Source organism: Pipistrellus kuhlii, unplaced genomic scaffold, assembly GCF_014108245.1.
Source record: "Pipistrellus kuhlii isolate mPipKuh1 unplaced genomic scaffold, mPipKuh1.p scaffold_m20_p_12, whole genome shotgun sequence".
Taxonomy (NCBI): domain Eukaryota; kingdom Metazoa; phylum Chordata; class Mammalia; order Chiroptera; family Vespertilionidae; genus Pipistrellus; species Pipistrellus kuhlii.
Window position 1 is genome coordinate 30,827,452 of NW_023425427.1, and position 23,416 is coordinate 30,850,867.

At 46.1% G+C, this 23,416-nt stretch overlaps 1 protein-coding gene across 11 annotated transcripts in view; it reads right to left on the bottom strand.

The window, feature by feature from the left end:
* TJP2 (tight junction protein 2) overlaps positions 1–23,416 on the bottom strand; it is a 107,092-nt gene that overhangs the window by 11,428 nt on the left and 72,248 nt on the right. For 10 of the 11 annotated variants that reach the window (XM_036433870.2, XM_036433861.1, XM_036433862.1 and 7 more), the window contains 15 exons: positions 22,609–22,733; positions 21,390–21,492; positions 19,355–19,979; positions 16,134–16,237; positions 15,314–15,461; positions 13,609–13,717; positions 13,376–13,503; positions 12,781–12,847; positions 11,846–11,996; positions 7,512–7,620; positions 6,171–6,381; positions 5,297–5,484; positions 4,756–4,851; positions 3,975–4,054; positions 3,360–3,570 (listed from right to left, as the gene is read on the bottom strand). In XM_036433870.2, coding sequence (XP_036289763.1) covers positions 3,360–3,570; positions 3,975–4,054; positions 4,756–4,851; positions 5,297–5,484; positions 6,171–6,381; positions 7,512–7,620; positions 11,846–11,996; positions 12,781–12,847; positions 13,376–13,503; positions 13,609–13,717; positions 15,314–15,461; positions 16,134–16,237; positions 19,355–19,979; positions 21,390–21,492; positions 22,609–22,733 — 2,455 coding nt within the window. Of the gene's footprint in view, positions 1–3,359; positions 3,571–3,974; positions 4,055–4,755; positions 4,852–5,296; positions 5,485–6,170; positions 6,382–7,511; positions 7,621–11,845; positions 11,997–12,780; positions 12,848–13,375; positions 13,504–13,608; positions 13,718–15,313; positions 15,462–16,133; positions 16,238–19,354; positions 19,980–21,389; positions 21,493–22,608; positions 22,734–23,063; positions 23,167–23,416 lie in introns of all 11 variants that reach the window. The other variant, XM_036433869.2, reaches the window with a different exon arrangement.

Sequence of the window (23,416 nt, forward strand, 5' to 3'; positions counted from 1 at the left end):
CGACTGCTAATGGGTATGGGGTTTCCTTTGGGGATAATGAAAATGTCCTAAAATTGACTGTGATGATGGCTGTATGTATAACTCTGACCCACTGAAATTTTCATTCTAAATAAATGAATTGTAGGGTATGTAAATTAAATCTCAATTAAGCTACTCATGTGGCAGAGATTCCCTCTAAATGGACAAGCATCACCTGAGGTGCCCAGCCAGACAGCACAGCATCTTCCATCTGCGTCCTGTGCTCACCAATCTCTACAATCCCCTGGGAAACCAAAATCTGCCTGCTGCGATCCGGGCTTTCAGCTGGGACAAGACCCACTTCCCCCCACGCCTTTTCAGTGACTACATAATGACACAGAATTATCTTTTTATAATATGTAACATTGAAAAACAATCAAGTAAGCATACAGCAATATTACTAATAATGATCAGTCGCATGTATTTAGTACTTCCAAAGTCCTAGGGCTGAACTGTACAAATGTGACATTAATGAAACCTGTGAAAGCTTATAAAAGCACCTAAATTGTAGAACGTTAAAAATCCCGCAATTTGGCAGGAAGGGTGGCCCTGCTAGGGTCTTTAGGTCCATAATTCCACTTCAGTGGTCCACAAACCATGAACTGGGTGTTTTAGAAATTCCAGGAAAACATAATTTTCAAACTTTGTTTTTGAAAAAGAACCTTGTTGACATATACAGGCAAATGTATCCCCCAATCATTCTTTCAGTGGGGAGGGGGAAGGGACAGCCTAACATTTTAACTCATGTTGACACATTAACTTGCTTTTGGGAAAATCTCAGAATAAGGCTTCCCTTGTCATCTCCGCCTAACCGAGGAGTACCTTGAGTTTGCAAGGGCAGCCACTTTAACACTGTCAAAGCACTACTCATCTGTGGGACGGGCTTTTCTTGTTACTTTCAACGAGGAAAAAGAAGGACATTGAGTCTAGTGACACCACAGGCAACATGACCCTTGATTTTGAAGGATATGTTAATCAAAGCAGCTCTACTATTCCTACTTGTTAATTCACAAAAATGCCACAAATTTAAAATCATAAAAAGCCTCTGTTTCTGGCCACAACATACACAATCTAGTCACAACCTGGTCAGGCCGAGTGAGACACAGGGAATAGGAAGTGCTTAGTGGGACCATCCACGCAGCTGTGAAGAGTCAAATGGGAAGTTTGGGACAATATTGTACAGGGCCCTGTGGTAGATAGCGGGGCTTGCTAATTACAGTCAGTCGGCACTCTGCTCCGTCTACCCTTAAAGAGCTTGGAAACATATGGTGAGAATGGGTAACTTCCAAGTTCTAAAAGAAACTAGATGTTCACAGTGTCTACATTTCCATGCCAGCCTCTGACTTTAGTTACCCTAAGTCCTTCAAATTCTTGATTAGCTAAGGGGAGAAATGGTTTGTTGTACCAGAGGCAGTTCTAATTAAGTCACAGTTATGTCTTGCCTACTGGCTAAGCCCAGTGCTGGCCTTTAGCACACAGAGCTGGATACTGTGTAGACTCTACCTTCAAGAATCTCACAATTTATCTGGGGCTGAATCAGGAGTTGTTAAACCCTCTATGTGTGGACTCCTCCAGATCCTCGATCAGACCTGTCCAGCTGTCATGGTCTATGCTTCAAAGAGCAAATGATGCTGACTCCAAGGGAGAGAAAGGGAGTGCTCCAGAGCCACTGGCTCCTTCTTCTGCCCTGGCCTCCCCTTCATTCAGCTTCCTTCATCCTGGTTCTTCCTCTACAACCCATTATGTTCCTTCCTGGTATCTCATATCCTCACATGAAGCCCACATTCAACTGAGGGCCTGAGCCATTCAATGGACTTGAGTTTGAGTGACGGAGGAGGAGTAGAGGGTGAGATGAAGTAGACAGAGCTGAGCATGTCACAATCACATGGGCCTCAATTAAATAGATGAATGACCTGTTCAATGGAGGAACTGCAGTAGGTGACCTCTTTCAACATTAGAAAAATAAACCTGTGCCTCAACATGTATAGAATATTGGACACATATTCAGAGATGCTATCATGGGCTCAACCATATACTAAATATGTGACCTTGCAGAGTTGCCTGGCCTTCCTTATGGCCCAAAAAGGCAGGGCACAGGAAAGACTGAACCACTGTGAGCTGTCCCTATAATAAAAATAGTAATAATAATAATTATGATTATTATTATATTATTACTAGTAGTAGCAGCAGTAGTAAAAATGACAGAGGAAAGATTATGTATGAACTAGAGGCCCAATGCATGAAATGCGTACACTTTTTTGCGGGGGAGGGTCCCTCAGGCCAGCCTGCACCCTCTCACAGTCCAGGAGCCCTCAGGGGATGTCCGAATGATGGCTTAGGCCCGCTCCCTCCAGGGAGGCTCCCGCCACTGCCGTTATGCTCTCTAGCCATGAGCCCAGCTTCTGGCTGAGCGATTCTCCCATTGTGGGAGCACACCGATCACCGGGGGCAGCTCCTTACATTGAGCATCTGCCCCCTGGTGGTCAGTGCACATCATAGTGACCAGTCGTTCTGCCAATTGGTCGATTTGCATATTAGCCTTTTATTACATAGGATATATCAAAAGCACAAGCTCTTACAACTCTACACTCCAGTTTATGATGGACCACACCATCCTTTGCATTTGGCTAAAATTACCTCTCAGGTACAGCATTTAACCACAGTGGTAAGTAGTGCAGCTCACTCTTTAACAAGAAAAGCCAGGGACAGTAAAACACGGGTCTAATGTGGGCATAGATACAACCGCCCTCCCCTCACCTAGTATCAGATATGCTGAATATGACTTAGGTTGCCAATGACTGGTACTGAACTTAAAAAAAGCTACCATTATCCTAAGGATATTACATCCAGACAGTCTCCTCATGCAGCTCCAAAACCTTATGTAACCCTTTTAAACCTTTAATTATATCACGTTCACAGAACTAATCATTTATAAAGGTAGTGCATATAATCAGTTACTAAAATATGTCACGGTCTTACATCATTTTACTTTCATGAGTAACAGAAGCAGTGGCCTTCATAAAAAGAACTTTAAAAAATATTCTATTATGGAAAATATAAACATATTTTATGGAAATATTATGGAAAATATAAAGATATACAAAGGTAGAAAGTTTAATGAACTCTTGCGTTTATGACCATTTTTCAAAATTACATATACAAATGCTATGAGTCTAATACACCCATTTTATAGGATTAGCTACTTTTAAAGGAGTCATGAGTAGTATATTTCAGATTACTATTCTCTATTACTATTCAGATTATTTTCTAATTGCTTTCATTCTCCAATGCTCATAATTCTCACTTTGGAGCAAAGAGGGTACATTTTACATTTCACTTACCTGTAAAAAGGTGTGCACACGTTTTCTTAAGCTTGTTGGCTTGATCATATAGCTTCCGAGAACTTTTGTTGGATGTTGGATCCAACCGCTGTCTCATGGTTTTGACACCTTGTCTAGAGTCTGGGTTGAAAAAAATCACAATCGGGAACCACTGAGTGTAATTCAACAGGTCCACAGCCTTCGGAGTCACATCCAAGAGGGCATGCTTATCCTGTCAGAAATGGAGAAACGTGTGTAAATAGCATGTTAATTCACACAGCATTGAAGAGTTTGCCTTAATCAGTACAGGTGGCACCAATCAGGAAAACTTGTCAATTTAAATAATAAAGCAGAAGACGGTTCTCTTCACGAATGTCCACTTAATACCACCAATCTTTTAGGATTTCTGAGGAACAGAGTTCTTTGGTACAATGCTGAGAACTTTGGGGGAAAACACATCACAACCACAGGCTATCATGTTTCCACACAAAGAAACGTCTTGTCTGTATACTCATGTTTTATCATTAACATTTAACGATTATTAAAATACAGACTCCATTCTCAGAAAGACTACAGCAAACTACTGGTATGGCTCAGCTCTTCCTGACAATATGGCCTTCGGATTCGTTTTCTCACCTGTTCGATAATCTGCCTCACGGTGTTTAACCGCACCACCCCGCTGGACTTCTCAGATCCTGCATCCTTCGGCTCTGATTCTGGAGAAGCAAAAACAAGGAGCTAAATAATTGTTTAGAAACCACTGGCGATTTCTAAACACTCCAACCCAGCATCGGCAGTGATGTGACATCGGACATATGGTGCCACTTAATGAGAGGCAATGGAGGGACCCACCCAGGCTGTCAGGCCGAAATCTAATGAGAAAGCAGCCACAAGGGAGACAAGTGGCTTGGACTGTTCATGGAATCAATGTCACCAAATAATTTAGGAAAAAAGGAGACTAGAGAGGCACAAAAATCAAACGTGTTTCAGGGTCCTGGGTGGCATTCTGACTTTTAAAAAATAAACCATGAAATAGAAAATTGGAAAGTTGAGAAAACCTGAAAAATAGACTATGTACTAAATAATATCTTTGAACCCATGTTAAACTTCTGGCTGTGATCATGGTAATGTGTAGGAGGAGATAACGTCTTTATTCTTAAGAGATTCACAGGGATAAAAAGTGTTACAATGTCTACAACTTCAACTTTCAAATTGTTCAGCAGAAATTTTAAAAAGTGTGGAAGTGGTGCCGATAGTATGTGGGGGACTATATATACATATGGCAAAATGTTAATACGTGCCAGTGATTCCAAGTGATGTGTATGTGAGTGTTTATTATGTTTTCATTTTTTTTCTATACATTATATATTTTCAAATTAAAATTTGGTGAGAGAAAAAACGTCATGGAGAGACTTACTAGCAATTTGGAACAGGTCAGGTAACACACTTGCCAACTTTTCCATCGCGATATCAGCTATGGGGCCAAACAACACCACGGGTCTCTTGAAACCAGCTGAAATGAGACAAGAAAGGCAATGAAAACACATACACCTCCTCTGCCATTAAAATAAGAAGCAAGAGTACTTTATAGGCTACTGATAACGTCTCCACGAAAGAAGCTGTATGTTCTCCCACCCCAATTCAGCCAAGGACTCCTCTAAAGAACATGCCTTCATTCCCCTACTATCAAAGAGAAACTTCTCTAGAGGCAATATGCAAAAGTCGCTGAACGGCAGTATGAAACACTGACCAAGGTCATGGATACGCTGCCACTAGTGAGTTTGTGCAGCTCGCCTCTTTGTCTTTTTTAGTGTTTGGATACAAGTCCAACTCTATAGCCTGGCTTTGGTCTCAGGGATATAGAAGCCTGATCTTGACAGTCATTACAATCTGAAAACGAAAATGGACCGGCCCCGAGCCCAGTCGGATCCCTTCCTAGCCCCGCGCGGCTCCCTCACCTTCTCGCAGCAAAACCCTCTCATAGGCGGGGAACTTGGTGCTAACGGACACGGCAGCTGTGAGGTCTTCCCGGCTCTTCCTCAGGTTCTTCTTCACGCCCGACCTCTGGCCACGCATCCTCCAGAAGTCCGCCCTGTCCCCAGCGTTGTCTCTCTGGGCGTTCTGGACGCTGGCCATTTGCTCCGCTCTGAGGGAAGAAACCACAGGAAGGAACGCTCTAGAGCCAGGAATGTGCGAGTGTGCGTGCGATTCACCGGGTCTCCTCAGCATTTCTGATGAACCCGGGAAGATGCAGCCTGACAAGGACGAGGTCTCACAGGTGGGAAATGTGGGACTCTCTCTTCCCGGTGGGGCTGGATAAAGGCTTGGTTCCCATGAAATCCACCAGAAGTAGCTGAGTAAGGAGCACACTACACGTGGCTCATTCTGACAGGCTGGTGTCCAGGCAATAGACCTGAAACCCTGGCTAAAATACAGGTGCCCTGCCTATTCTCCCTGGTGGCAGCAAACCAGTATGAGTCCTCTGGGGCCGAGGATGAGGATGAGGGACAAGCACTGGCCTGGGACAACACGACCCTAGGGATGTGCTGGTTTCCTACAGCACTCGGCATCTGCTTGCATCCCACTTAACGCAGTGGACAAGCCTTAGGTCTTGGAACATCATTCAAAGCCACGAACCAGCTGCCGGCTATTTCACCATTCTAGGCCAATCCTCACAAACAGGAAGTAGAGGATGATGGGGGAGGACATGAGGACAAATCGTGAAGCCAAATGCGGCTTCTTTTTGAGGAGGGCGGGACTGTGGCTTATTTGTGGGGGACTGTGAAAGAGGGGCAGAGGGGCGTGTGGGATCGTGTGATCTCAGACAGATACCTGCTTTTGTTGGGGATTAAGCCTTTCTCCAACTCGTTTCCGATCCTCACGGCCAGCCAGTGGCCCAGCTTGCCATCGTACAGGGTGTCCACCACTCGGAAGATCTCCCCCCGCGTGAAGGCCAGGCTCTGCGGCGTTTCCTTCTCACATTCAAAATGGCTCCTTATGAAAAATGAGTCCCCTCTGCCACAAGCCAGGATCTCTCTGTACACTGGAAGGCAAGAGCATTGCTGTACATGCTGCCCTCTGCTTAGCGAGTGGTCTTTTCTTAAAGAGTTATCAGCTTCTATTTCTGATCACCCCCTTTACCTTCTGTCCACTTAGCAAACTCAGTATATAGGCCCTACAGTTACCAATAGGAAGAATAAAAAACTATGTGCTACCTTGATGATTAATTTTATGTGTCAACTTGGCTGGCCCACAGGATGCCCATGTATTTGGTCAAATATTATTCTGGGTGTTTAAACTGATAGACTAAGTAAAGCAGACTGCATTCCCTGATGTAGATGGGCCTCAGCCAATCAGTTGAAGGCTTGAATAGAACAAAAAGATGAACCACTACTTAGAGGGAAAAAACTCTTCCCACCTTTGAGTGAGACACCAACTTTTCCCTGCCTTCACCCTCAGATAGAAACACCAGTTCCTTCTAGGTCTCAAATCTGCCAGCTTTTGGACTTGGACCAAAACTAAATTATCAATTCTCTGGAGTCTCCAGCTTGCCATTCACTCTATAGATTTTGGGATTTTCCAGGCTATGCAATTATAGGCCAATTCCTTATAATCAATCAACCTCTCTCTCTCTCTCTCTCTCATCTCTCTCTCTCACACACACACACACACACACACACACACACACACACACACACCCTACTGGTTCTGTTTCTCTGGAGAGCACTGACCCTGCTGTCAATCAACCCTCTGAAGCAGACAGGAAAGACACTACCAACTCCGATTCTTTAGGTGAAAACAATGAGACCTGGTAAGGTGAAACAACAGGTCAGATGGTTAAGAGTTAATGTGGGAGCTGACCAGTAGGTAGGGCTCTCAACATCCATCACATGAAAGACTCAACAATAACTCCAGGCAGTACTTAAGGATGGGTCACTGTTCAGAAAAGCAGTAATGTACTCCAAACTGACAAAACCAGTGAAATTACTTCAGTGTGTGCATAGCAAACATTTCTATAGAAAGTTAAATGGTGCCCAACTTGCCTCCAAAGATTAGGTATTAGAATCCATTTCCATTTTTAATACCCGCGTTTTCCTCTTCTGGTCCCAAGACACTCCTCTCATCCTCCCCGCAACCTCCCCCACCACTGAACCCAGGAACAGACTTGCTCACCATCAGCTCGGCTCTGAGCTAAAATGGTCACCATTTCGCCTTTGGGGATTTCTAACAGGTAGAGGACAGCATCTTCCCGAACCATCCCTCTGAAATCCTGGGTGTTCACCTGATGGGAAGGGCAATCGGGAAAAACAAAAACAAGAAGTTATGTATAAAAGGTGCTGCCTTAGCTCTCATTGGATTATAACTTCTAACACTCTCTCTGGGCCTTTTCACCAGGGTCTTCCTAGAGCAAAACTCAGAGGGAAAAAAAAGTCCTTAGTGCCCCTACTCAGGCCCTCCCAGCTATGGGCCTGGCCTGTGGGGGCATCACCACACCTGCCTGCTTCCCACACTGCCAGCGCCCTTAGGGAGATGCATTCTGTCCAAGACCTGCCAGGCGATCAGACTGGAACTTTCTGTGGTTGTGTTTGTTTTTCTTTGAGTCTCCCATTGAGATAGCCAGGGAGGTAATGACCATGAAAGAGGTAACTATAAGCAACAGGGAGTGGTGGGGTCTACTACCACTCCAAGCATGCTGGCCTAGCTGAAGGCATTAACACTATTTTTAAATTGGTTCAAATAAAAGCCTGAAAATAAAAGTTCTGATCAATTCGGTCTTTCTCCTAGAGCTTCTACTACCTAAAAGTCGTTTAATAGGAGTTTAGGAAATTAAAGAGCATTCGCCTTATATGGGATGCAAATAGTACAGGCTTATGTGTTTAAGCTTCCTACACACACTCATTTCTGGCAAGGAGATTACAACTGTAAGTAGCACTCGGAAGTTCTAAAGCAAGTAAAATTGAAATGTGGGAGGGAAAGACGTTTTGACATCTTTGTTTTGTACCTTTCAAACCACGTGACAAGAGAAAAATTACAAATAAGTAAAATACAAGAATAACTTTCAAGTCCCTAACATTTTAATAATGCATGACAGAAGTAAAAAGTACAGAATTCCTATGAAATATGTTCTTCAGTCATTGAGGATTGTAGAATCCTTTAATCAAAGAGTACTGCTTTATTACTAAAAGCAGTTCATTCATTAATGTTAAAATGGTATGATTTAATGAATGTTAGAATTTATAATCCAATGAAAACAGGTAGTAACTAAAACTTATTTGGTACTTTTATTTTTATTATTTTAATATATTTTATTGATTTTTTTAGAGAGGAAGGGGAAGGGAGAGAGAGTTAGAAACATTGATGGGAGAGAAACATCAATATCAACTGCCTCCTGCACACCCCCTACTGGGTATGTGACCACAACCAAGATACATGCCCTTGGCAGGAATCAAACCTGAGATCCTTGAGTCCACAGGCCGACGCTCTATTCACTGAGTCAAACTGGTTAGGGCTTACTCGGTACTTTTAAAATAAAATGATCTGCTAAAGCAACCACATTAACTTTCCCTTTGAAACAATATTTAGCACTTAAGACAACTGTCATTCTCATCTCTCTATCCCCCAATTAGGGGTCATTGATTGCACTTTGTCACTGATGCTTTCTTATGCCATTTGTAGATCTACATCTGTGTCTATAAATGGCCACATGTATGTTTTTATATGAATGCATATGCTTCTATTTGTTTATTTACATAAGAGGGACATAGGCCTGGAGAAAGCCCTAAAGGTCCCTCTGTCCATCTCTACCGCCATGTGAAACTGACCTTCCATTAAGCCAAAACACTTTTAATAGTCAAAATTTAAGCACCCAGGGTAGCTACACTGTAAAATCCACATGGTTAATGAGCAAACTTAGAGGCGTTTTTTGTTTTTCTTTTTTTCTTTTCCATCCCCTAAAAGTTTCTGAAAGGGAAATGACAACCCTGCCAGGCCAATAATAAGCAGAGAGACAGCCCGGCCTCGCCCCAGGGCATGTCTGTTTCTGTTATTTACAGACCACACACTCCCTGGGCACAGCCCACTCCTGTCTTCTCTCCACAGGTCAGGCTGTCACCTGGCAAAAGGAAGAGCCGCACTTCAAACCCCTGGGATACAAAACAGTGGCTGGCGCCTGTACATGGTGCACCACACAGACTCAATGTCACCATGTAAAGGAGTTCTGAAACAAATTCAAGTAGAAACAACAACAACGGGGCAGCACGTTGACTCTTTGAAAATTAGACTGTACAGTCCTCTCCAAGGAAAAACCTCTTATTGTCTATTTAGGAGCTGACAGGGTCCGGTGCCCGCTGGGAGCCCAAAGAGGCGTCTGTGTCAGCCTCGGCTCATGCGTGTGGATTGGCCTCCCTGCCCATCTTTTTCACCCCTCTTGTGGTCCTCAGAAAACTGACTCGCAATCAGGAGCCAGGAAGCCAGTTCCCACGGTTTCTTCCTTGTCGCCAAGTGAAAACAGGAAACAAGACACTTTCTTAAGAATAAACGCTGCATACCACAGCTTTTACCCATGGAAGTGACTCTCCCAGCTCTAGCGACTTACAGAGAGGTCAACCTGTCAAGTCCCTCTGTGAATTCCCTATTTCGTTTTTCCCATGGAAATTCAGAAAACCTTTTTCCCCCTAAATAAAAAAATATTTTACTCTTGATCCTTCCTGAGCAAAAGCTCCATAACTCCAACCTGGCTTCCGACGGCCCCAATACTAGTTAGGAAACACGTTTTCTCTCCCTTGGCATCGGCCCAGGAGTAAATTGGTATGAGCTGGCACTGGATGGGACTCTTATCAGTAGCACTTGGTAAGTGATGTTTCCTAGGATCAGGTGGCACCACAAGGTTCACTCAGGTACACTGCGTCTTCTAGGAACCTGACCAGCGCCAAAGAGGGTCTAGAATGTCACTGGACAGCTTCCGCCAAGCTCACGATCTAGGTTTGCCCTTCGTGTGCTCCAGAAATGAAAGCTCACCTACTGCAGCGGGGCCAAGAGCCAAGAGCCTAGAGGGCTGCCCGCTTGGTGCTCTGCGTCCTGCTCCCTCGGGAATTCCACGTTCACACCCCTCTCCTCTGAGCCCAGATGCTCTTCCCAGACCCCCTAGGAACTCCCACAGAGGAGATGCACGCTTACAGAAGCAGGAATCCCAGCATTTTGTATTTGGAACAGCCGAGAGGTACCTGACCTTCCTGAAGTTTATTCCGAAGTCCCTGGGAAATACATCACACCTATCGCATAAAACGTCCAAGCTGCGTTGGCTATCACTTTTTAAAACCAAGAGATTACACAAACTCCTATAGAGTAACTTTAAAAGTTCTAATATTTGATTAACCAAGAAAGCCCCCTCCTGGGAGGCTTCGGATGTCAATAACACATCCAGCGGCAGCCACTTATTCTTTTCCAGCAGGCGCAGAAGGGACATGGTCCTTCGTGCTCTGTGCCAGGAACTCCGCCAGGTGCCTGTGTTATCTGCGCTCATCTCCCAGGGTCCCTGCACGGCTGGTGTTCCTATCCCCACTGAACAGAGACAGAAACCCGAGTCTCAGGGGTTGAGCCAGGGTCACAGGACTAATGAGGGCCTGGGATGGGATTCAAATCAGACAATCTGGTGCCAACACCCACCTCTGTTCAATTACAGCACACTGCCCTGAGAGTGACAACCAGACAGGGGAATCGATGAAAGACAAAATTACAGGTCGGCTAGCAGACCTGTGGTTGACCGTCGACCTATGAACCAGGCGGTCACGGTTCAAATCCCGGTCAGGTGAGGGCATATGTCTGGGCTGTGAGCTTGATCCCCAGTAGGGGGCATGCAGAAAGTGGCTGACAGATGATTCTCTTTCATCATTGATATTTCTATCTCTCTCTCCCTGACCCTTGCTCTCGGAAATCAATAAATATATACTTAAATAAAATAAACCCAAATTAGCAAGATTGTCTTGTTGTTAAACCTCACCCAAATATATTTTTCCATTGACTTTTTAGAGAGTGGAAGGAAGGGTAGAGACAAAGAGAGGAAAACATCAATATGACAGATATACATCAATTGGTTGCCTGCCACACTGGCCCCAAACAGGGCAGGAGGTATGTGTCCTCGACCAGAATTGAACCCAGGACCCTTCAGTCTACAGTCCGACGCTTTATCCACTGAGCCAAACCAGCTAGGGCAGCAAGATATTTTGAAAGATCTTCTTCCTAGGCTTTAGCTACAGTCTTGATTTTTTGTTTGTTTGTTTGTTAATAAAAAGGGTCTTGAACATTATAAATTCCCACCCTGGAATTTGGGTCCAGAACTGAGAAGACAAGACCCATTTCAGGGAAACTGAGACCTTGATAGCGGGCATTGACAAACCTGCAGCCGGCCTATTTCACAAGTGGGACCCCTTCCCCCTCCCTTAGAGAAGACAGCCAGAAACCCCACTCTTTCCCAATAACTTCCAGACACAGGACGGGGCTTTCCTTACCTTCAGAATCTGGTCACCTTCTAGAAGGCCTTCCTGGTCTGCCGAGGTCCCCTCTTGAATGCCGCCCACAAAGATCCCGACGTCATTGCCACCGGCCAGCCGCAGGCCCACGCTGTCCCCCTTCCTGAACCTCACCATCTTGGTGTTGGGGCTTCGATGGTTCCAGTTTCCGAGAGGGAAAACGGAAGATTATTTATGTAAAAGGGGACCAACATGAGCAGATTAAGAGATTTAATTTCTTCTTTCTATAGAGTGATGTATAGTCTCATTTTTCTCCTGGCATGTGTTAATATTATCTTCCTTGGGACTGTACGATGAATATAACAGGCCCACTTTACCAGTGTTGAAGTGAAAACATAGAATGTCCATGGGAGCTCACTCCAGATTAGAAAGCAAAGGAAGGACAAGGTTAGGGTTAAAATCAAGGCCGTATAAACTAATCAAGCCTCTCGCTGAGCCAGGGCTCCTGCCAAACGGACACACAGCCCGGGTTCAAGAAGCCACCTCCTCATCCAGGAGCTGCTGCTCTTGAACACTGACCATGGTCAAGTGCCCAGCATGGCGTCCCCGTCCCTCCCCCACCCTGGGATCCTCCTGTCTCTGCAGCCCAACAGCGGCACCTGGTAAGCAGCAAGCCCCCTGTCTGTTGTTACCCAGCTGCCAAACTCAAACATCCAGAATCACACTCTGTGGCCAGGGAAGGACACACCAGCTAACGTCACCCACTTCTCCCACTTCCACACTTCACTCCCCCACAAATGATTTCTCTTTCTCATGAACACTGGCAACAGGGGTTAGTACAAGGTGGCTGATTACATGCAAAATCACCACCCATCACTAAAAAAAAACCACCAAAAACACCATTCTTCTGGCTTTCAGTTCAGGAGAAAGAGCTATGGGGAAGAAGACAGGGAAAGAGAGACGGGAGCACATACCCATAAATCGCTTCGTCTTCAGGACTGGGACGAAGAAAAGTCCTCGGTAATGCTTTCGGTTGAGGAGCTGTGGGTTAGAAAGCACCTGTCATTATCGACTTGGACTAAAAGGAGTGTGTGTGTGTCTCAAGATATAAAGATCACAAAACCCACCAAAAATTCAATTCTGTACCTCTATGCTACATACGTGTCATCACATTATACCACAAATGTTAAGTCTTTAGAGTGAAGTTTAATTTTAAGATGGCAGGTGCCAATCGTTCCTAAGTAAGTGAGAAATGAACCTCTAAAATGCAAGGTGTCTCTTCCTTTTGAGGATGACTTTTCAAGTAATTTTTCTCTCTCCTTCCAGCCATCCTCTGGACTGACTGAGCAGAAACTTCTAAAAGGGACTATTTATTTATTTAAAATGAGCCTCACCCATGGTGTGATTCCTGGTCAGGGCACATGCCCGGGTTGCAGGCTCAAGAGCTGTGTAGGTGGCAGCCAAGCAGTGATTCTCTCTCATCATTGATGTTTCTCTCTCGCTCCCTCTCCCTTCCTCTCTGAAATAAATAAAAATGTATTTAAAATAAGTAAATAAAGTGAGCCTTACCGGGGGCTTCCTCTTGGTGTTTGGGCTCCTGGCTAGTCTCTGCAGCGGCTGCGATGTCCCCTGCGCACTTGAAGGGAGTGGGTGTGGAGCCGATCCGGGACCATCTGTTCTGGATGTCCTCCCTGGAACTTAAGCACACGGCACGTAAACATCTCATCATGTGACCGGTGCACACGCACCTCTGTGTGCACATGCACAGCGGCGTGTGCGAGGGGAAACACACATCGCCTCACCTGGGCTTTTCCTTCAGCTTCTCATTGGAGGAATGATAGTCGTAGTCGGAATACGGCTGCCGTCTCTCCTCTGGGGAAAACGATCGGTTTGACTCTATTTCCGAGAGATCTGGTTTCAACAATAAGAAAAGACTTTGCCATGAAATGTTTAAAAGACTTGTACCAGACATTATCCCCGCTCGGGTTAGGAAACAGGGGAAATAGAAGAGAGGCAGGCGGTAAATGTGCTATTAGTCTAATACTTTTCCCAAAGTGAAAAACAAAAACAAAAACAAAAAAAACCTGATAGTGGGATTATGAACTGTTCGTATATACATTTTTTTCTAGCATGTTCTGTCGGAAGGGGAGGGCATCTATAATAATAAAAGCCCAATATGCTAATTAGACCAGATGGCCAAATATCTGGCATTCCGGGGCTTCGAGGACTAAGGCAAGCCACCGTGGCTGTGAGGGCCAAGCCCTTTGCACAAATTTAGGGCATTTGGCCTCTAGTTAATTAATAAAGAGAGAGCCCAATAAAGAATTCTAGGTCCCTCTTTCATCACACTTTCAATCAAAGCTGCTACTGAAGACTCAAAGTTCAATTACTGGGTCACCCGTATATGCTTCTCCAACATTAATGCACACACAAAACCATCCACGCTCTTGTTCTGGGGTGAGAATGCAGCTGTCCCTGGGGTGAGGCCGGAGACACTGCAAGTGTATCAAGCTCCCAGATGCTGCTGAGGCTGCCAGTGGGGTGAGGACCACACTTTGAAAAGCAAGGCAACACACGCCAGGCTCCCAGCATGCTGGGATGACTTCTCTGCGCTGTTCATAGCAGTAACAACGGCTTAGACGATGGATATAACGGAAATTAAACTAAGCTCTAGACAGCCATTCTTTTTAAAATCAACATCTGTTTTAACACTTGAGAACCTAATACTATTTTTTCTAAACTTCGCCACACAAAGGCAATTTGAGATGGTTCAGTAGGATATATCGTGATTATTTATGTTTATTGGTAATTGTTAGATGATTCAAGTATTATCCTGGGTATAATTCATATTTGAGAAATGAATATAATGCCTTAGAAGAAAAGAAGTGACATGGATTGCTAACCACTGAATACACAATATAAGCCATTCTGATTCTTCATTACAGTGTCTACCAGTTTAGGCTATCCTCCAGATTGTCTTCTCTTTGTTGGAAATATTAAGTCACTTTAAAAAAAACGTAAGAGCCCAGCTGGTGTGGCTCAGTGGTTGAGTGTCAACCCATAAACCAGTCAGGGGCTCAATCCCCAGAGGGAGGCATGCAGGAGCCAGCTGATCAATGACTCTATCTCATCATTGATGTTTCTATCTCTCCCTCTCTGAAATCAATAAAGATATATTAAAAAACACGTGCAAGAATGAGCGATTTACAAATGTATGTGGTTCTTTGAACTTCTCGTGAATACGAGTTTTACTACCATATTTTGTTTTCAGCAGCCTAATCCGTGTCCACTGGGAGCTCACAAGTGCACCAGAATCTCGCATGGGAAACCGAATTTCAACAGACACTTTAACAAGACAGTAAGAACCGAACACTTCTCTTTCGGAATCAGAGCTTCACAGAGAGGCTTTCACTAGCAACTGAACTTCCCGTGGGATGGCTGGGCTAGACAGAGGTGAGCATGCGGACGCAACGGGGCTTCCAGCCTTGCTCACAGCCTCCTCTTTACCTTCGGAGTCGCTGTCATCTAGCGCCGGGATGTGGATGAGCGTCTGCTTGCTGTCTCTCAGCACCACCAGCTGCAGTTTTCCTCTTGACTTTTCTATCAGTTTCCGAGCATCCGTTAAAGACATGTTCTCGGTTACAGTGCCGTTTATCTGTGTTCAAAAAGCACAGGAATGGTACATGCAATACAGCTATTCACGGCAAAGGAGAAAACCAACATTTCCCACTAAAAAAATGTCAAAGACTTTGCTCGTCTATTCAAACAGACCTGGAATTTAGGGGGATGGAGTAAAGGGGGGGGAGGGGGGACGCTGAGTAAAAATGCATTATCCTTTCAATTAACTATAACCCTGCATGCCTGGATCCCAAATACAGGCATGAGAGTGCTGTTGTGTACTTAAGTTACTCTGCTAATTTATTTACCTTCCAAGCTCAAGACGATGGTTTGGCTTACTCCGGAAGGTGTCTCCTGACCAGAGAGGTTTACAAAAACTATTAAATATTCAGCATTCATATACCACCAACTCTCCCTCTCATCTTTCCTTCATTTAGGGACTAGGAGCTTAAACTTTAAACAAACAGGGAAGGGGGTTAAAAAAAAAAAAGTATTCAGTGATATATTTTTAAAAACTGCTATTAAACTAGGACAGCGTTCTCCAAGTCTGGTTTTTCTGATAAAAATGGTCTCCCCGTGCTGCTCTTCCCAGCCTCTGTCCTAATACCGCGTCCCCGTGCGGCCACGTTCCACTGTGTTCCACCTGAATGTGGTCACGCAGGCGAGGAGCCCAGCTGGAAGCTGACCGTCCTCTCGCCCGGTCACCCACCTTGAGGATGATGTCCCCTTCATGCAGGTTGCCGTCCTTGGTGGCTAGACCAGTGCTGGTCATCTCCTTGATGAAGATCTGACTCCCCAGCCGGAGACCGTACTCTGGAGGACGAACAGAAACAGATACCCACCTCATCAGCTTGCTCAGAACACTTAGTCTGATTTTCAGGACTATTTAAAAAGACGGATGAAAATCAACTCTGAATGTGGGATATTCTGTGAGAGAACTGGCCTAGAGGCATCAAAAGAAGTCAAGGTCACCCTGGCCAGTGTGGCTTACTTAGCTGAGTGTTGTCCTTTGTTCCAAAAGGTCACGGGCTCACTTCCCAGTCAGGACACATGCCCAGGTTATGGGTTTGATCTCTGGTTGAGGTCCTAACGGGAGGCAACCAATCAATGTTTCCCTCTCTCTCTCTCTCTCTCTCTCTCTCTCTCTCTCTCTCTCTCTCTCTCTCTCTCTCTTCTTTTCCCTTCTTCTCTCTCTAAAAATCAATAAAATATATACTTTTAAAAGTCAATGTCATACAAAATAAAAGAGACAGAGGGACTGTTCCATATTAATAAGAGGCATAAAAACTAAATGCAAGAATCTTCACGAGGATCCCTGACCCAATGTGGAGAAGAGGTGGTAGGGGGTGGGTCACATTATTCTAGAGCAACTGCAAAATAAACTACACTGTAATATATTAAAACGGATATTAATGCTATTGTGATAAAGGCATTACGGGTATGTAGGAAGATGTTCTTAGCCTCAGGGGATACCTGCTGAAATACTTAAGGGTGAATTATTTGTCCGTTGCCTGAAACTTCCTTTTAAGTGGTTCCAGAACCCTACTGGGAGACAGGGAGTAAGGGAGCAGGAGGGATGAGGGAGAGGGAAAAGGAGCAGGAAAGAGTGGAAAAAGGCAAGGAGAATGAGAACAAATGTGGCAAAATGTTAACAACTGTTCAATGTGTTAATGATGTTAAAACTAGGTGAAGGCTATGTATGAGTATTCGCTATAAAATTAACACTTTTCTAAATAAAATGTTGGGGAGATAAAACACACACACACACATACACACAATTCTGCTGGCACTGCCCACAGAAAGGCCTTCATGTGTAACAGCTTATCTTGTGTGGGGTTTAGCAATGAAAATATTTCAGTGTGTGAAGAAAAGGGGTAAACAAACCAGGCAAAGCAATAAAGTATTTAATTAAAACCAGCATAGCTCTGAGGTTTTATGAACACTGAATTACTCTCAAAAGAAAAAACACTGTACTTAGTACAGTTTTGCATTTCTTGTGGGTTGATGAATTAATGTCATTATAAAAGGTTAGAAAAAGTCTATAGAGCCGAAACCGGTTTGGCTCAGTGGATAGAACATCGGCCTGCGGACTGAAAGGTCCTGGGTTCGATTCCGGTCAAGGGCATGTACCTTGGTTGCGGGCATATCCCCAGTAGGAGGTGTGCAAGAGGCAGCTGAACGATGATTCTCTGTCATTGATATTTCTAACTCTCTATCCCTCTCTCTTCCTCTCTGTAAAAAGTCAATAAAAAAATATTTTTTTTAAAAAGAAAGAAAAAGTCTATAGAATCTTTAAGCCTCCTGAGATGCATATTTCTCAGAGATAGTCTATTTAAGACAACTTTCCAACCTGGACAGCACTAAGTTTTTCACTTTGCTTCTCCCCCCCCCCCCCCCCCCCTTTGAAAGGAGAACAATTAGAGAACAAGAAAAAAGATTTGTTACAAGAACTGTAAAAAGTCAGAAGCCAGCCCTCGTCAGTTTGGCTCAATGGATAGAGCATTGGCCTGCAGACTGAAGGGTCCCAGGTTTGATACTGGCCAAGGGTTGCAGGCTCGATCCCCAGTAGGGAGCATGCAGGAGGCAGCCAACCAATGGTTCTCTCTCATCGTTGATATTTCTCTCTCTCTCTCCCTTTTTCTCTAAAATCAATAAAAAAAATGAAAAAATAAAAAGTCAGAAGCCAAAAACCAATGCAAGGAATATCACACCAACGGGTTCTACAGCCCACCCATTCACCTGCTTGTCCCCTCTCCCCAATGGAAATTTGAATTCTAGCTCCACCACCCACCCCCTGGCTTCAAGATGTGGGCAAGCTGCTTCCCCTCTGAGTTCCAGAATCCTCACCTAAACGGCAGGGGCTGGGAGCTCCCCTCGCTGCCACAGGGTTTTAGTGACTCCTGGACTGGACGTGGGACCCGCAGCCTGGCCACGGCCCGCCTCGCGCCTGGGCGCGCTACCAGCGTTGGGGCTCTTGGGTTCCCAAGACAGAATGTAAGAGGAAACCTTGCAGAAATCGCCAGGCAGATTTATTAAGCTTACGCTCCAGCACCAGCAAAAGCTGAGGGAGACAGCGCAGAGGCAAGGAAGGCCCTCGGACCTGACTGAGGGCCAGCTCTGCGGAGGTGCTTCTCTAAGCTGGGGACGGAGCGGGCTTGCACAGAACGATGGCTTTTAGGAAAAGGTGGGCTTGTGGAATTTTCCACGTCAGGGTAGGAAAAGCAAGCGGTTAGAAGAAAGATAAAATTCTGCACTTTTTTTTGGGGGGGAGGGGGGGCTGGGAATGGAGGGGTGGTACATTCTTGTGGTCAGCTTATCTGGCCTTCCTTCTGGCCACCTGGCCATAACTTGGCTTCCCAGCCACTGGGTACTTTTCCATTCCCGAGGCCCACGTCCCTGTGCTATCCTAGGCATACCAAAAACTTCTCCGAACTCTCAAACTCCAACCTACCGCACAGCATTAAGTCCTGGCATAGAGGAAAAATGCAACCAAAATGTTATTCTCTCCTGTGGTCTCATCAGTGTAAGCTACACCAGGCTAATTGGGGGGGGTGGAGGAATGGGGTGGGGACTGGTTAACAGATTCCAGGTTTTCACCCCAGTGTTTCTGCGTCAGCGGCAAGGGCCTGAGCATCTGCATTTCTAGCCCGTGCCCAGGTGCTGCTTGTGCTGCCTTGAGAACCACTGGCCCCGAAATTAAAAGCCGGATCTCTGCAGCCTGGGCTAGTTCGATGTGCAAGTCCATGAACCGCTCTGTGCCTCAGTTTCCTCGTCTATAAAAGGAAGATGTCCTAACTCCTACGCGAGGGAGTGATGAGGACGGTGTGAGCTACTCGGGGCGAAGCGTGTAGGTCAGTGGCACGACCTAGGACGTGCCACGGCAGAGCTAGCTGTTATTACACGAGGGCTTTTCTTCACCGGCCGTCCTACCTTCATGTGCTTTGTTTTTCGTCAGAAGGACTCCGATGGGCTTGTCAGCCTCTCGGTCCCGCCGTGCTCTCGGCTCAGGGGTGGGGCTGCCCAGGCGGAGCTGCTCGCAGCTCCGGGACATCTTGTAGCGGGCATCGGGCTGCCCCCGGGGCCGGTGCTCCGCCTCCGGGCTGTAGGCCCGCTCATAGGCCTGGTCGATGCTCCGGCCTCGCCCGTGGCTGCTGTCTCGGCCTCGCCCATAGTCGTGGTCCAGGCCCCGCTCCAGGCTCCGGCCGCGCGCGCTCCGGTCTCGGGCTCCGTCGTAGTCATCACGATCCAGGCCCCGCTCCAGGCTGCGGCCGCGGCTCCGTTCTCGGGCTCGGCCATAGTCGCCGTGGTCCAGGCCCCGCTCCAGGCTCCGGCCGCGGTCCCGCTCCTGGCTGCGTGGACGGTCGTGCGGATGGCCCCGCTCCAGGCTGTTCTCCCAGCTGTGCAGCCGGCTCCTCTCGCTGTACCGTTCGCTGTACCCGCTGCGGGCACTTCTCCGGTCAAACTCATCCATCACCTCGAAAGCCCGGTCTTCCTCGTTGAGCGGAAGGCCACCCTGCAGCGGGGCCAGCTGGACCTTCCGGGGCCTCTTGACCACCTGTTAACCACAGCACAGAGGGGAGGTAGGACAATCACAATTCAACGTAAGAGAATGTCATGGCTAAAAGCTCTGGTTCTCCTTCTAGTAAAACTGTGTCCCTAAGCCTCAGGTTCCTCATCTGGAGTACAGGGACAATAAAGACCTCGTAGGATCGAGAATCAAGTCAGACAATGAATATAACGGTCTCAACACAATGCCTGCAAAACCCGCTTCTACTCAGAGAGTGAAAAGTACCAAGGGACTCTAACACTATCTTACAAAAATGGAAATCCAGAAAGTGAGACAGTCTATGCACAACTGTCTAGATTCTTCTAAAAGTCAGTGTCATTAAAAGAGAGGGTGAGGGAGGAGGTTAGGAGAAGATGTGGGAGAAAGAAGAATCCTTCTAGATTAGAAAAGACGAAAAAGACAAAGGCCAGGTGCAATGAATGAACTATGATAGAATTCCAGGGGGAAGAGAAAAAAAAAAGTCCATCAAAGAAACCTTAGGATGTGGACTGGATATTAGATGATGTTACAGAGTTTGTTCGTTTTCTTAGCGAGGACCATAGTGCAGTTATGTAGAGGAATGTGTCCTTATTTAGAAAAGATATATGGTGAAATAGAACTGAACTGCCATGTATGCAACTTCCCTTCAAATGGTTCACTAAAAATATGTATGTGTTTTTATACACAAATGGAGAAAGAAAAAAAAGTCAATATGGCAGAATGTTAACATGTAGAAGACATATGTGTTTATTACATTCATCTTTGGACTTTTTGCTTGAAAAAATTTCGCAATATAAAGTTTAAAAAAAAATAAAATACCACATACCCAGTGCATCCCCCAACCCTGCCCTTACACTCACTATCTTCCAAATTCCTGCTGTGTGTGTCTCCAGCCCCGCTAGAGAGGGCAGACCTGCTGCAGGGCCAAGAGGCATCTGGCTCACTGCTGATTCTCAACCATGAGAGAGAGAGCAACTGAACGAATGCTACAGACGGCCACCTTCTCCTAAGAAACTTCTGTTTATGAAGACATAACAGATCTTGTTTGGGCCGTTACCAATGAGTTTCTGAGCTAAAACGTATTTTCTCCATGAATGCTCTTTTTATCCCTGTTCTCAATCTAGGCAATTCTCATGGAGAATTATCGTCTACCCTGGCCCTGAAGGTAAAAAACTCACTCAGATGAAAGAGTCCTTGGTCACACGAAGTCCAAAGAAAGACGAGAAAGAGGCAGGGAGGCATTATTTGCATACACCTCTCCCTCATCCACTACAGCGCCCTCCTAAAGCACAGAGGGTACAAGAGGGAACGGCCTCTCGGTGATATAGGCCTGTCAAGTGCCTAAAGGTAAGCGGTCATTTTCTTCTGGGCATAAAAACAAAACTCTACTGAGGGAGAGGCAACAAGCCCGGGACTCACGATGGCAGCGATCTTCCCGCTTTTCCTCAGCTGCTGCACGGCGAATGAGTGCAGCACCCCCTCCATGGGGGTGCCATTGACCATGACCACCCTGTCATTTTCTCTGCAAACAAAAAATAAAAGCGGGATGTGAAAAACTCCCGTTTAGTCACTGTCAGTTTTTTACGTAGGAACAAACTGAGGCAGCGAAGGGTGTGAAATACGGATTGAAGGGCTCCATGTCCGAGGACTCCCCAGGCAGGAACCCAGGAGTCATCAGCACACTTTCCACGGTGTCTCCTGAGAACAGCGGGGAGGGAAGAGCCCAAACCGCAGGGGCCCCCCAGGAACCCCGACAATGGTGAGGGCTGAGCACCACGGGCCTCCTGCACCGGCCTTCCTACCCCGGTGCACACGGTCTACACAGACCCTCAAGGAAGGTTCGTATCCACTTAAGCTCTGGACAGGAAGAAGTCAAGAACGTGCCTCAGAGTCACAAAGAAATTTTGTGGTCGCAGAACCCTCTTACCTTTATCTCACCCCAAAAATTATGGCAAAATTCTCCTCTCCTCTCCGAAGCACTACAAAATTCGATAGGACCCCGTGGAGACTTGGGATGCCAATAGATCCTACACTCTGGAGCTGTCTGTCTGGCCATGGCAGCCACGTGACTAACGTTCGCTTCTGCCCTGAGAATCGATGCTGAGGGGCTCGGAGATGCATTCTTTCTAACAGCATTCTCTCTTCAGACCAGGAAAAGGGTGGCAGTTGGAAAGGTTGTGTTTCCATGGAGTAAATTTTCCCAATTTCCACATCCCTCTTTCAAAGCAGACAAGCATTAAGCCAGAGTATCTTCATTAAATTAATGAACATAATTTAAAATAAGTAGAGTTGGGTACGCTTTGGCGGGGAAGGGGGGGGAGCAATGCCAATCTTCTATTCCATGTCCAGAAATGGTCCCTGAGCCCAGGAACACCAGCGGTGATAGTTAGAACGGCCTTCCTAAGGAACCACTGCTCTCCTTCCTCTGTTTGGATGCCCCCAAAGGACTGGTGTGCCATGGCCTTAATTCTCCTATAAATTCACACGTATGCATATAAAAGCACACGCATACATATATACATATACGTAAACATATGCTTTTTTAATATTCCTTTATAATGAACACCCCCCCACCCACACACACACAGTGTCTTGTTCGGGGGCCATGGGGGCCGGGGCGGGAAGGGAGGCCACTCACTGAAGCAGCCCGTCGGCGGGCCCGCCGGGAAGCACGTCCGAAATGACGATGGACGTCTCTCCATTTTCAAAGTGGGGGTTGTCTCTGCCTCCGGACACTGCAATGCCAAATCCTCTTTTGGAGTCCTGTTCATTGAAATGAAGAGAAAAAATTTAAAAACGAACACCCTTTCCACACGTGGCTTTCAAGATGTGCTACACGCACTGCATACAGGAAAGGGCGACCCCATCACCAGACCCGGCTCAGGAAGAGGGGGCTCAGGGGAACGAAATAAAGCGGCATCCTGGTCCGCTGGCAGGTGGATAAAGGGAAATCCCTTTTCTGAAAGAAACAGCCTCCCGAAGGCTGGGGAAGGTGGAGAGCACTGGCTGGCGTTGTTCCTCGAAGCTGGCAGGGGGTGGGAAGTGACACTCTCTGTCCAAGCAGGGGTGTGCTAGTTGAATAACCAATCCCACCTGTTCTCCATCCCAGCCTGAGTTGGGACAGCTTCAGGCACCACTGAATCCGTGCTGAAACTGTATTTTGTAAAGAATAAATTTCACTCCCAAGTTAGAGGAGCTGGTTGGGCCCATTTTAAATAGAGGGTGAAAAATAAGTGAACGGATCTTAAAGATAAAGTCTGAAGGTAAACTTAGATTTGAGGTCTTATGAGACAGCACAGCATTAAATTATTTTCCACATGCACATAACATGGGAATACAGACTCATTTCCTCCATGGACAAGAACGCTATCAGTGAGCCCAGATAATTCAGTTCCGTGTCCAGGAAAGCTAGACCTCCAGGTATTATCCGGATGATATGGGTGGAT